The 14,078-nt window shown below is 39.1% G+C and overlaps 1 protein-coding gene and 1 long non-coding RNA gene across 5 annotated transcripts in view; one reads left to right on the forward strand and one right to left on the reverse strand.

Moving 5' to 3' along the window:
• PAN2 (PAN2-PAN3 deadenylation complex catalytic subunit PAN2) overlaps nucleotides 1-4,909 on the forward strand; it is a 381,243-nt gene extending 376,334 nt beyond the window's left edge. For 3 of the 4 annotated variants that reach the window (XM_071685467.1, XM_071685439.1, XM_071685449.1), the window contains one exon: nucleotides 3,733-4,909. In XM_071685467.1, coding sequence (XP_071541568.1) covers nucleotides 3,733-3,911 — 179 coding nt within the window. In that variant the 3' untranslated portion in view covers nucleotides 3,912-4,909. The remainder of the gene's footprint in view (nucleotides 1-3,732) is intronic. The other variant, XM_071685459.1, reaches the window with a different exon arrangement.
• The window catches only part of LOC139761369 (uncharacterized), a 283,732-nt gene that overhangs the window by 7,511 nt on the left and 262,143 nt on the right, over nucleotides 1-14,078 (reverse strand). The gene's annotated exons all lie outside the window — the stretch shown is intronic.

Raw genomic sequence — 14,078 nt, forward strand, 5'->3', positions numbered from 1 at the left:
TTAGTAAATATTATGTTATATAATGAATCTTGTTATGATTAATGTGACTTAGCAAAAAAATTTTCTGAATAGGAAAATTGTGAGTTTCTGTAATTACCAGCTGCACCAGTGAGACAGTGTCAAAATCAGGCAGGCTATGGCAACACTACTACTAATTTTGCCAGAAACATATTCTCCTGCCTCATCATGGTCTACTTTCAGTGCTCGAAGAGTCATTATCCATAAAATCATCATTGTCAAGCAACTAGGATCATCATGTGCCTGGTATTCTAATTCTTGCTAACAGCTGCTCAGTTTCTTTCCTTGAAAACTCAAAAATAAACTGTTATTGGCATGACTGGATTTTTGCATAGTGCCATCTTGACAACCACCCAGGCTAAGTAGGCAGCAAAGAAGTGTGAAACTCAATGCATGAATTTACTTTTAGAGAAATTGACTGGCTCAAGTAAATATTTGCCCAGAGGAATTAAGGGCTTAAATAGCAGCTGACAACAATTTACTTTATGTCAAGAACCAGCAACATCAGTTGATGTACTATATTTTTTCACCCATTTAGATGTCAAGCTAACTTAGTGTACCAGTACTAACCTATAGAGGTCTATCCCTGTAACTGGAAAGCAAGAAAAAAGACCATATCTTCAGTATCCTTACAACCACCATTATAGGTGCATGGTTGTCCACTTACAGGTTGTGTTACGCAAGACCACCATAGAAAATAAATAAATTGTTGAATGACCTTGATTATTAGGAGGATCAATTATTATGTGTATCAGCTGACAAAGAAAGCGAAGAGGAATACCATAAGAAATGTAAAGAAATAAGTGAAGTATAGGGTGATTTTAGTACCTCATCTATCTCAAGTATATGTAAGAAATTACGTAAAAGCTTTGCCTAATTTTTCCATAAGTTGATACTGGAGTGATGGGGGACTTGGTAACAGATGACAAGTATAAAGCTTGAACATGGCCAAAATCTCCAATAGTCTCCTCACTCTCCAGCCAGCCAATTAATGTTATTATTCATTCATAGTGTGATAGGTGTAAAATTTCAGCAAAGTGCTTTTGTATGAAAAAAAGTGTGTGCATGAAATTAGAGTATTCAATTTAAGTGTGAACGAATCTTTTAGTTTTCTCCCTACACTTGCTGTTCAATCTCACATACCTTGAATGTTTGTGTGAAAGGAGTAATATTTTTAAGTGTTTTCATATTATTTACCAATATTTTTGTGCCTATATTTGAAATCAGATGCAATTAGAAAACAAGCCTAATAGAAACAGAAAATTCATCTCCACTTCATTGTATTGCTTATAACTGTGTATTTTCTGTTGCCAAATGGAATTATTAGACCAAACGTTCTGTTTAAAGGTTGAAGTTTGGATGTAATTTTTTTTTCATACTTTACCATTTCCACTGTGGCATTCCAAACTTGGCAATTTCCATAATCAGGCATTTGCAAGGGTACTGGTGATTTGTATGATAGTGTTCATGTTTGCATAAAATTTGCCTTCCCTGAGCACTGTCCAGACATTTGCACATTGCATCAGTCCATTGTTAGATCTGTTTTGAAATGCAAGGTATGGCTAACTGCACAAAGCAAGTGACACTGCAAGAACTTTTTAAGTTGGCATTAATGTTTTGTACATGCTCATGAATAGCAACTCCATCCCCTTCACTAAGCCTCTTATCCGATTATCCCAAGCCTGAAGTAGATTCTAATAATCCTCCAGGCACATTCTTACTATCTCCTGTTTTGTTTGAAATGCAAGATCTTCTGTTCCTTAGGCATTAGCCTCGCTACAGCAAGATGATACATATATTTACTGGTACTTCAACTTATTTATAATCACCTAATGCTACTTTAGTGTGCAATGCAATGTATATTCTAGGATCAGAAAAAGGGAAGGGAAGGATTTTGATAAGTACAGTTATTAATTATAATTAATATTTGAAACTCATTTGAATTTGTATTTTGGTAAAATAAAACACCTCAGGTGATTATAATTCATTTGACATACTGTTAGGTCCCCTTCGCAACACTGATACTCGTAATCCAAAGTGATCTTTAATTCGGCATGTGCTTTGCTCAAATTTTGCATAACCTGAGGCATCAGAGTGTAAATGCCTACATATACAGGTACACCACCAATTTTCCGGCACTTTTGGTTCCAAAGCCTTGCCGGATTAACCATTTTGCTGGACAAACCATGGTCTCATAATAATAATTCATCAACACACCTCTAACCCACTAGTTATACATCTCCCATGTGCCTAAAGTATACCATAGTCTGCTAAAAATGTATATTAAACAAATATTGAATGTTTGAGCACCCTAAGATGGCAAGTCTGTCCTTAAATTGTTTGAATCCTGTAGGGTCTTCTTCGTCTTCTGTTGTTAGTGTTTTCCTAGGTGTGCATCGCCAGAATAATGCAGTTTTGTCTGCATAATACACCTGCTCAGGACTGAGGTGCTCGTCAGTGACGAGTTTTGCAAATTTGTCCACATACTCCGCAGCTCCTTCGTGGTTTACAGACCGCTTTTCTTTGCATGCTTTAATCATGGAAATTACATGATGCCTGTTGAATCTTTGAAGCCACCCTTCACTATAGTCACGCTCATGTTGTAATTTAAGTTCTGTATGGAACAACTAAGCCTGGTCCATTATCGTGCTACCTGACAAGTCCACTCCATCACTCCAACGCTGTCGAAACCATTCCATCATCACTCGATCGTGCTCTGTACTTTTACCATCTTTCATAGTTTTTCTAATCATCATTTGCTTCTTGGAATCAGTCTGCATAGAATTTCAATATTTTCTCCATTTGCTTCTTTATATCATAAACAGTTGATGACGATACTGCAGATGTCACACAGCTAACGCATCGAAACACCACGGTCCATTTTTTTCAACAGACCTACTTTATCTTGATTCGATATGGACGGGTGTTTACGTTTGACACCATAACTGACACTCTTATAAGCTTAGAATCTCACAGAATTGCAGTATCACCACCAACAAGTGTGGTGTAAAGAATGTAAATAAGCACACCCTACACACAATGCCATTTGTGGCCACCCAATAAACTATTTTGGTGGCTGCGGTAATTTCAAGTTCCTCATGTGATTCTGTCTGGACTAAAGGAGGTACCGAACCATCGGTTGTTGAAAAATTGGTGGTGTACCTGTATTTACATTTAGAGGTATGAACACAACTGATTTTGCATGCCTAGAACATTTTTGAATGCCATTATATTATGCTTTGAAATAGTGCTTACTGGTATTGCTGCAACTGGTCCTAAAAGTGCATTTATGACCTTTTTTTATATAAAGCAGAAAAAAACTGGGCATGCAGCTATACAACTGTAATTGGACTAGAAGTAATTTTATTTCTACCTTTAGACTTTGAGCAAAGTCACTTAGCCCAAATTTGTGAAAGGTGCTGCACTACATATGTAACTTCATTTCATGTACACATGAGTTAGTTCTGATGTGCATGAATACTCTAGTTTTTGCATGTTCATTACCGTAGGTGCTTGAAGCAAGGCAGTGGTATACCATCATGTTTTTACCTTTTATGATGAGCAGTGATACAAACCATTTTCTTAATCTAATGTCATAGATATCTAATGACACCCATCAGACAAGGGTGAACACCTATATCATACCCTCCAAGTCGTTTAAGTATACGTCATTTTAGATATTACTTTCTGATATTCACAAATTTTTCTCAACAGAACTCAAGATCCAAAGTGTAACCCATGATAGTATAGAGGATGCCAGAACTGCACTTGCCCTCTATCAGAAGTATTGTGAACTGAAAGCCAATGGCACTTTAGTTATGGAACTTCAAAAATTGTATGAAGCAGGAAAAAAGGCACAGTGGAGAGTTCCAGGGGAAGAAGAAGATGAATAATGCAGATTGGAAAAAGGAGAGTCAACAAGTAAGAGACCTAAAACACAGTAATAGAATAAAGTCATTAGAAGAGGTGAAAATGATATCCTTATGAAAAATTATATATTAAAGAAAGAATTTTATAAATACAGGTTGTTTCAATGTTGTTTTATAAAGTGTAAGTATGTTTTGAAAAAGAAAAATGTATGGTATAAAAAGTGTTAATTGATAAGAAACAGTATTAACATTGATGGATTTTTAATGGTAACTTGATTTTGCATTAGTTTATTGGCATATATACTTAAATAAGAAAATGAAAAGTAGGAACTGGTTAAATTTTGGCTGACTGGCATGTTGCATCTACTTACAAATTCTGTATCCTGAGGTTGATGTTGATATCTATAACAAACATGTGCATGGACACTGATGCCAAAAATAACCAATCTCTTGAGCTGTGATATAGGGTTGAAAAATATTGCAAGACTCAAAATGTTAGCATGCATAAATCGGCAGTGATTTTTGCAGTTTGAGTGAGATGTGTAAGTACACTGACATTTAACATACTAATGGAAAAATTTCGTCCATTAAAAAAATTCAGCTGTTTGTTAGGAAGCAGCTGTTTTATTTTGTGGTTTTATTTTTTAACACAAACTTTTGAGTCAACCAGCTGTCATGTACGCAGGAACTCATTTGAAAAGTACAAGAACTTAAATTAAAAAGAACTTTTACTCTATTTTGTATACTTTATAATTTATATCATCATGTGAGATTCATAGCTATAATCTCTTTTTAAATGAATTTTTATTTTTGTAACTCATTAAGCAAAATGAATATGTTCCATTGAAACTGCTAGTCACTACTCAGACTCTGTTTTTAGAAGCATGTAATTTAAAGGTTATTGAAGAAAAAGTTAATGTGTAGTATTATGGCATCATGTACTTTGAAGTGGAATTGTAAGTTTACCGATTTTTTAAGAGGGTATGGTTTTATAACTGTTGGAATAAATAAATGAAAACTAATATATATCTTTATTTCCATGTGGATGATAACTTATACATTACTGTATACAGCAAATGCAAATTTGGGAACATTGATTTTTCACAGCAGGAGTTCCAGAGTTCAGATCTGGGTTTGCAAGAGTAATCACTAAAATTGTAAAATCAGTTTTGACAGTGACAAAGAATCTGCGAGAGAGAGGTGTGGTAAGAAAAACAGTTAGGGTTAAGATCTATGGTGTATGGTAGGAAGGTGTAATATAATGTCAGTGGGCTGAACTATGAAGCAGTCAAGGTTTACTCTGTGGGGCTTGTTATGGATGGTAGGCCCTGGTTATGATACATGGCAGATAGAGAGTGAATGTTCACAAATGAAGTTTTTCATTTATTCCTAAAGAAACCTTAGAAAAACAGAAATTAAGCGTAACATTTATTAGTATACATAATTTCATGGGGGATGTATGGCATGTGTATGTGTAGGAAGAGAGGAAAGTGATTGGTTCTCAGTGAATGTAGGTTTGCGGCAGGGGTGTGTGATGTCTCCATGGTTGTTTAATTTGTTTATGGATGGGGTTGTTAGGGAGGTGAATGCAAGAGTTTTGGAAAGAGGGGCAAATATGCAGTCTGTTGTGGATGAGAGAGCTTGGGAAGTGAGTCAGTTGTTGTTCGCTGATGATACAGCACTGGTGGCTGATTCATGTGAGAAACTGCAGAAGCTGGTGACTGAGTTTGGTAAAGTGTGTGAAAGAAGAAAGTTGAGTAAATGTGAATAAGAGCAAGGTTATTAGGTACAGTAGGGTTGAGGGTCAAGTCAGTTGGGAGGTAAGTATGAATGGAGAAAAACAGGAGGAAGTAAAGTATTTTAAATATCTAGGAGTGGATCTGGCAGCAGAAGTTAATCATAGGGTGGGGGAGGGGGTGAAAATTTTGGGAGCCTTGAAGAATGTTTGGAAGTCGAGAACATTATCTCGGAAAGCAAAAATGGGTGTTTGAAGGAATAGTGGTTCCAACAATGTTGTATGGTTGCGAGGCGTGGGCTATGGATAGAGTTGTGCGCAGGAGGGTGGATGTGCTGGAAATGAGATGTATGAGGACAATATGTGGTGTGAGGTGGTTTGATCGAGTAAGTAATGTAAGGGTAAGAGAGATGTGTGGAAATAAAAAGAGTATGGTTGAGAGAGTAGAAGAGGGTGTTTTGAAATGGTTTGGTCACATGGAGAGAATGAGTGAGGAAAGATTGACCAAGAGGATATATGTGTCAGAGGTGGAGGGAACGAGGAGAAGTGGGAGACCAAATTGGAGATAGAAGGATGGAGTGAAAAAGATTTTGAGTGATCAGGGCCTGAACATGCAGGTGGGTGAAAGGCGTGCAAGGAATAGAGTGAATTGGAACGATGTGGTATACCGGGGTCGACGTGCTGTCAATGGATTGAACCAGGGCATGTGAAGCGTCTGGGGTAAACCATGGAAAGTTGTGTGGGGCCTGGATGTGGAAAGGGAGCTGTGGTTTCGATGCATTATTACATGACAGCTAGAGACTGAGTTTGAACGAATGGGGCCTTTGTTGTCTTTTCCTAGCGCTACCTCGCACACATGAGGGGGGAGGGGGTTGTTATTCCATGTGTGGCGAGGTGGCGATGGGAATAAATAAAGACAGACAGTATGAATTATGTACTTGTGTATATATGTATATGTCTGTGTGTCTATATATATGTGTACACTGAGATGTATAGGTATGTATATTTGCGTGTGTGGACGTGTATGTATATACATGTGTATGTGGGTGGGTTGGGCCATTTCTTTTGTCTGTTTCCTTGTGCTACCTTGCTAACGCGGGAGACAGCGACAAAGCAAATAATTTCATGGGGCAGTTGCAGCTTTAAATTTAGCAGTACTAAACACAAACTCACCAAATGTAACTTCTCACTCATGGTGTTACCAACTGTAGGTGGTACATCACTGTTTATTGGGAAGAAAGAATACTGCCCACGTATCTCATGTGTGCCACTGAAAGCAACTGAGAGGAGTGGGATCATGGGGCTGGAAATCCCCCAGGTAAAGATTTATTCCTCAAGGGGTCAGTCTTCTTTTTGTGAAACTGCCCTGCTGCATGAAAGAAAAGATAATAAAGAAAATATGTAAGTATAGTTTGATATATTTTTCATTAACAAAAGTACTCACCTTTGCCTGGGTTATTAGGATAATGTATTCTGTATGATTATATCAATGTGTCTACTCTGAACCAATTTGAGCAAAGAATAGTAAAAAACGACTCAAACATTTTCTCCTAAAGGTAAAATCATAAAGAAAGAACTGTAGATTAGTAGTTATCTATTATCATACACTAATACCCAAGTTAGTGCTAACCTGTAGAGCAATGTTTCATATAGCACTCTTGCTTCCATCTTGGAGCTCTATTTTATTAGAAAAATTTATGAAAATCCATAAAAGAAATAAAAAATCACGAGTCTAAACTTTCACAGCACACCAAGGGAAGCTCTCTTTGTTTATATGCACTTAGCCAATGGAAGTGTCATGCACACATACACTCGCATACGATCAGTGCTGAGTGCTCTCCTCTCTTAGTAAAGTACAAATTTTGCTGTGCTGAATCTTTGTACATATTCTTGCTGACTCGCCAATTTTCCAATATTAATATGACTACTTTGCACCCATCATATCTGGAAGATGGCCTGCTAGTTCTAGTGCTAATAGTGCATCTAATGTCCTTAGGAAAACCCTCTCCTTGAATGTAAAACTAAAAGTGCAGTGTGAACTTGGCAGCGAATGGAACTATGGAAGCAGAAGCAAGTCATAGGGTGGGGGAAGGGGCGAGGGTTCTTGGAGTGATGAAGAATGTGTGGATAGAGAGAACTTTATGTCAGAGAGCAAAAATAGGTATGTTTGAAGAAATAGTAGTTCCAACAATATTATAAGGTTACAAGGCATGGGCTATAGATAGGGTTGTATGAAGGAGGATGGATGTGTTGGAAGTGAAATGTTTGAGGATAGTATGTGGTGTGAAGTGGTTTGATTGAGTAAGTAATGTAACAAAGAGAGATGTGTAGTAAACTTCAGGGAGAATGAAATGTGTTGGAATGAGGTTAGTCGAGTGAGAAAAATAAGAAAAAATGGGAACATCGGTGGATGGGACAAATGAGGTAGTGGTAACACGTTGTGATGAGGTAAGGAGTGGATGGAATGAGTATGTGAAGGATTGTTGAATATATTTGATGATAGGTAAGTATATGAAGAGTGTTTGGTTTTGGGAAGCATGTGCAATAAGTGTAATGGAGAGTAGTATGGTAAAGAGGGAAGTGGTAAGATAAAATGTGGCAAGTTGGCTGGAGTGGATGGTATTGCAGTTGAATTTACTAAGAAAGGGGGTTACTGTGTTGTTGATTGGTTAGTAAGGATTTTTAATGTATGTACAGATTATGGTGAGGTGCCTGAAGATTTACAGAATGCTAGTGATACTGTGTAAAGGCATGGGGGACAAAGGTGAGTGTTCATTTTACAGAGATATGTGTTGCGTGTATCTGGTTAGTTGTATAAGAGACTACTGACTGAGAGGGTGGAGGCATGTACAGAGCATTAGAAGTTTCAGAAGTTAGTAGAGGATGCAAGTATCAGGAGACAACTGTGAAAAATATGTGTGAGAAATATTTAGAGAAGCAGAAGGTTATGTGTGTGGCATTTATAGATCTAGAGAAAGCATATGATATGCTTGATAGAGATGCCTTATGGAAGGTCTTGGTGCATATATGGTGTGGCAGAAAGCTGTTTGAAGCAGTGAGAAGTTTTCATGAAGAGTGTAAGGCATTTTTATGAGTAGGAACAGAGGAGAATCAGTGGTTCCAAGTGAAGACTGTTCTACAGCAGGGACATGGGATGTCACCATGGCTGTTTAATTTTGTTTATGAATGGGGTGGTGAGGGAGGTAAAAGAAGTCTTGGAGAGAGGGGCAAGTGTGAAGTCAGTACAAGAAGAGGGTGCTTGGGAAGTAAGTCTTTCTTGTTTCTTCTTCTTCTTCTGCGCTGATGAGACAGCAATGGTGGCAGATTCGAATGAGAGACTGCGGAAGTTAGTGACGAGTTTGGATGAGTGTGGGAATGGAGGAAGTTGAGAGTGAATGTGAATAAAAGCAGGGCTATTGGTTAAGTTTGCTGGGGTGTGAGTTTGAATGGAGATGATTTGGAGGAAATGAAGTGTTTTGAATAACTAGGAGTGGAAATGGCATCAAATAGAACCATAGAAGCAGAATTAAGGGGGTGAAGGTTCTTGAAGCAAGGTGGGGCAAGGAAGTCAAAAAAAAGAAATGCTACGTTATCTCACATCCATTCCCTAACTGTTGCATGCAATTCACTGAAACCACTTCCCCCCTAACCATAATGATGCCTGACAGATGTTATCATGGTTTCCCCCAGCAGCTTCACATACCCTAATTCGGTCCAATGATAGAGTAAATCCCCCTGTATACAAAATCATTTACATTCTCTCTATCCTGTGCATGCTTTTCACTCTCCTGCATGTTCAGGCCCCAATTACTCAAAATATTTTTCACTCCAACCTTCCATCTCCAGTTTGGTCTCCCCTTGTCCTCCTCTCCTGTTTTCTGACACATATATCTTTGTCTACTTCTCCTCCCTCATTCTCTCCATCTATCCATACAATTTCAGTACACCCACTTCAGCGCTCTCAACCACCCTCCTCTTATTACACCTCTTTCTTACCCTTTTATTTATTACTTGATCAAACCATCTCCCACCACATATTGTCCTAAAATATTTAATTTTAAATCCATCCACCTTTCTCCATATGTTCTCATATATGGCCCATGCCTCACATCTGTACAATATCTTTGGGAGTACTATACCTTCAAACATACCCATTTTTGCCATCTCAAATGATTACCTCTCCTTCCACAGGATACTCAATGCTCCCGAAGCCTTTGCCCCCTCCCTCACCTTATGACTTACCTCCACATCCATAGTTCCATTTGGTGCCATGTCCACTTCCAGGTATTTAAAACACTTCAATTCCTTTAAATTTTCTTCATTCAATCTCAGACCCTAACTAACCTGTCTCTTTACATTGTAAACTTAATAACCTAGCTATGATTCAAATATCTTCTCAACTTCCTACCTTTCACACACTCTCCTGGATCCAGACACCAACTTATACACTTTCTCACCTGAATCTGCTACCTTTGCTGTATCATCAGCAAACAACAACTTACTCACTTTCCAGGTGCCCACACTTTTTGCATGTTTCATGCTCACTCCTCTATCCAAGACCCTTGCCTTTGCCTCCGTCACCACCTCATCCACAAACAAATTAACAGCCATGGTGGCATCACACACCCCTGCTGCAGACCAACCTTCTGGAACCAATCACTCTCCTGTTTCTGTACTTACATGCATGCTGTACACTGTTGTAAAGACTTCTCACTCCTTCTAGTAGCTTTCCTTCTACACTTCACAAGACCTTCCATAAGGTATCTCTATTAACCACATCATATGCTGTCTCCAGATCCTTAATTGCCACATTTGTATCCTTTTATTTCTTTAAGAATTTCTTCCAATCTTTAAAACAAAGACCTTATTCACACATCATCTATCCTCCAGAAACCACAACGTTCCTTCTCAGTCTGAAGGTCTGTACATGCCTTCACCCTCTCAATACTATTCTCCCATTCAGTTTACCAGATACACTAAACAAACTTATATATCTTTAGTTTGAACAATCACCATTGTCCCCCTTGCCTTTATACACTAGCACAGTACATGCAGTCTGCCAGTCCCCAGGCACCTCACCATGATCCACACAGACACTGAAAATCCTGACTAACCAATCAACAACACAGCCACCTGTTTTATTAAGAAATTCAACTGCAATACCATTTACTCTAGCTGCCTTGCCATATTTCATCTTATGTAAGACTTTCACTAGCTCTTTTCTCCTAAGCAAACCACTTGCCATAACTCTCTCACATCTCATACCTCACCAACCCATACCCTACATCTGCCACCCAATCATCAAATGCATTCAAAATTCCTTCAAAATACTCACTCTATCTCTTCCTTGTCTCATCACTACCTATAACCACTTTCCCAATTGCCCCTTCATCGATGTTGCTGTATGTTCTCATGTATTTTCACAATTTTAACCTTCCAAAACATCTTACTCTCCCTGAAATTGAATAATTGCTCACCCCATCTTTCATTTGCCTTTTATTTCAACCCCTGTACCTTCCTCTTGACCTCCTGCCACTATCTCTTGTACATCTTCCAATCATTTGTACAGTTTCCCTGTAGGTACTGCACATACAACATTTTTTCTTTCACCAACAATCATCCGTAAGTCACACTTCTCTCGCACATGCCAACACTTTCCTTAAATATCTCTAAATATCTCCTTCTTAATCTCATCTTTTGCCCTTCTCCACTCATTCTCTCCTGGTATTTCTTCTCACAAGTCTCCTCTCCATGGTCACTTACTTTTACCACCCACTTCTCATTCAAATAATTTTCTTTTTCTGAAACGTCCAAAAATCCTCACTCTTTCCTCTACCTGACATCCCATTCTCAAAATATTCAGATTCAAGAGTCTCTGTTGCATGCCTATCAATTAGTTTGTAAAACAAAGATGCTCTTTTACCATCCTTCCCACTCACCCATGTATACTTATGTGTGTTCATACCTTTAAACCAAGTATTCCCAATCACCAGATTTTATTTCAGCACACAGCTTCACAAGCTGTTCATTCCTATTCACATGACTGAATCCCCCATGTATGCCTTAAGTGCCACATTGCTTACTCTTACATTTATATCACCCATTTCTAATACTCAATCTCTTAAATCAAAACTGCTGATGCAATCAGGTGCTCCGAAAGACCTTGCCTCTCATCATCTTTCTTCTCATGGCCAGGTGCATACACACTAATAATCATGTATCCCTCATAATCCACTTTCATTTTTACCCTTGTCTGTTTTAGAGCTCACTTCATTAACACACACAATCCCATTACTCCAGCGACAGTTGTACTGCTACCCCTTTTTTAGCTTTTGGCCTCACACCAACACCTGTCATTACCCCTAAGACATTCCCATACATAGAGATATGGGACATATTTGGGGAAGCAGTGCTGGCAGGTGCGAGAGATGTTTGTGGCAAGCCCTAAGTGGGGGATGGATGGGCAAGAAAGGGTAGTGAGTGGTGGAACAACAAACTAAAGCTGCTAGTGAAAGAGAAAAGAGGGATGTATTGGTGGTACTTAAAGGAAAGGAGTGCAAATGAATAGATTTATAAGAGAAAGTGGCATGAGGTCAAGAGAAGGTGCAGGGGTTGAAAAAGAGGTGAGCAAGTAACAGTACACTTCAGGGAGAATAAGTTTTGAAAGAAGGTTATTAGCATGCGAAAAACAAGTACAAATTGATGGGAACATAAGTGAAGGGGGCAAATGGGGAAATGGAAAGGTCTGTGGGGCCAGCTTGTGGATAGGGTGCTGTGGTTTTGGTGCATTGTACAAGACAGGTAGAGAATGGATGGAAGAGGATGTTGCAGCTTTTTTTCATCTCTTCATGATGCTACCTACATAATTCAGGGAATGGCGATCAAGTATGAAGCAACAGGGGAAACCATGGAAATGACTGTTGGATCTGGTTATAGATGGGGGCCGCAGTTTCGGTGCATTACACATGGTAGCGTGAGAATGGATGTAAGCGAATGCGGCCTTTCTTTGTCTGTCTGTTCATGTGTTTAGGAATGGGGTGGTTAAGGAGGTAAATGCAAAAGTTTTGGAGAGAGGGGCGAGTATGCAGTCTGTTGTGGATGAGAGGGACTGGGAAGTCAGTCAGTTGTTGTATGCTGATGACACAGCTCTAGTGGCTGATTCGGATGAGAAACTGCAGAGGTTGGTGACTGAGTTTGGAAAAGTGTGTGAAAGGAGAAAGTCAAGAGTATGTGTGAATAGGAGAAAGGTTATTAGGTTCAGTAGGGTTGAGGGACAAGTTAATTGGGATACAAGTTTGAATGGAGAAAAATTGGAGGAAGAAGTGTTTTAGATATTTGGTAGTGGACTTAGCAGCAGATGGAACCATGGAAGCAGAAGTGAGTCACAGGGTGGTGGAGGGGGCAAAAGTTGTTGGAGTGATGAAGAATGTGTGGAAGGAGAGAACATTATCTCAGAGAGCAAAAATGGGTATGTTTGAAGGAATAGTACTTCCAACAATGATATGCAGTTGCAAGGCATGGGCTATAGTTAGAGTTTAACAGAGGATGGTGTATGTGTCAGAAATGAAATGTTTGAGGACAATGTGTGGTGTGAGGTGGTTTGATCGAGTAAGTAATGAAAGGGTAAGAGAGATGGGTGGAAATAAAAAGCATGTGGTTGAGAGAGCAGAAGAGGGTATGTCGAAATGGTTCAGACATATGGAGTGAGGAAAGGTTGACAAAGAGGATATATGTGTCAGAGGTGAAGGGAACAAGGAGAAGCGGGAGACCAAATTGGAGGTGGAAGGATGGAATGAAAAGGATTTTGAGCTATTGGGACCTGAACATACAGGAGGGTGAGAAGTGTGCAAGGGATAGAGTGAATTGGAACGATGTACTATACTGGGGCCAATATGCTGTCAATGGACTGAAACAGGGCATGTGAAGTGTCTGGGGTAAACCATGGAAAGGTCTATGGGGCCTGGATATGGATAGGGAGCTGTGGTTTTGGTGCATTACACATGACAACTAGAGACTGAGTGTCAATGAATGTGGCCTTTTTGTCTGTTTTTCGGGTGCTACCTCGCTGAAGCAGGGGGGTAGCAGTGCTATTTCCTGTGGGGTGGGATAGCAACAGGAATGGATGAAAGCAAGCAAGTATGAATATGTACATGTGTATATCTATATAGGTTGTGTATGTGTATGTATATGTATGTATATGTTGATATGTATACCTATGTATATGTGCATGCATGGGTGTTTATGTATATCTATGTGTATATGAGAAGATGGGCCATTCTTTGTCTGTTTCCTGGCGCTACCTCGCCAACATGGGAAACAGTGTTTAAGTATGATAATGATAATAGAAATATTATTCCTTGGGAAAGGGGAGAAAGAATCTTTCCATGTATTCCCTGCATGACGCAGAAGGCAACTAAAAGGGAAGGGAGCGGGAGCTGGAAATCCTCCCCTCTCGT

Source organism: Panulirus ornatus, chromosome 3 (assembly GCF_036320965.1).
Source record: "Panulirus ornatus isolate Po-2019 chromosome 3, ASM3632096v1, whole genome shotgun sequence".
NCBI classification, from domain to species: Eukaryota; Metazoa; Arthropoda; class Malacostraca; order Decapoda; family Palinuridae; genus Panulirus; species Panulirus ornatus.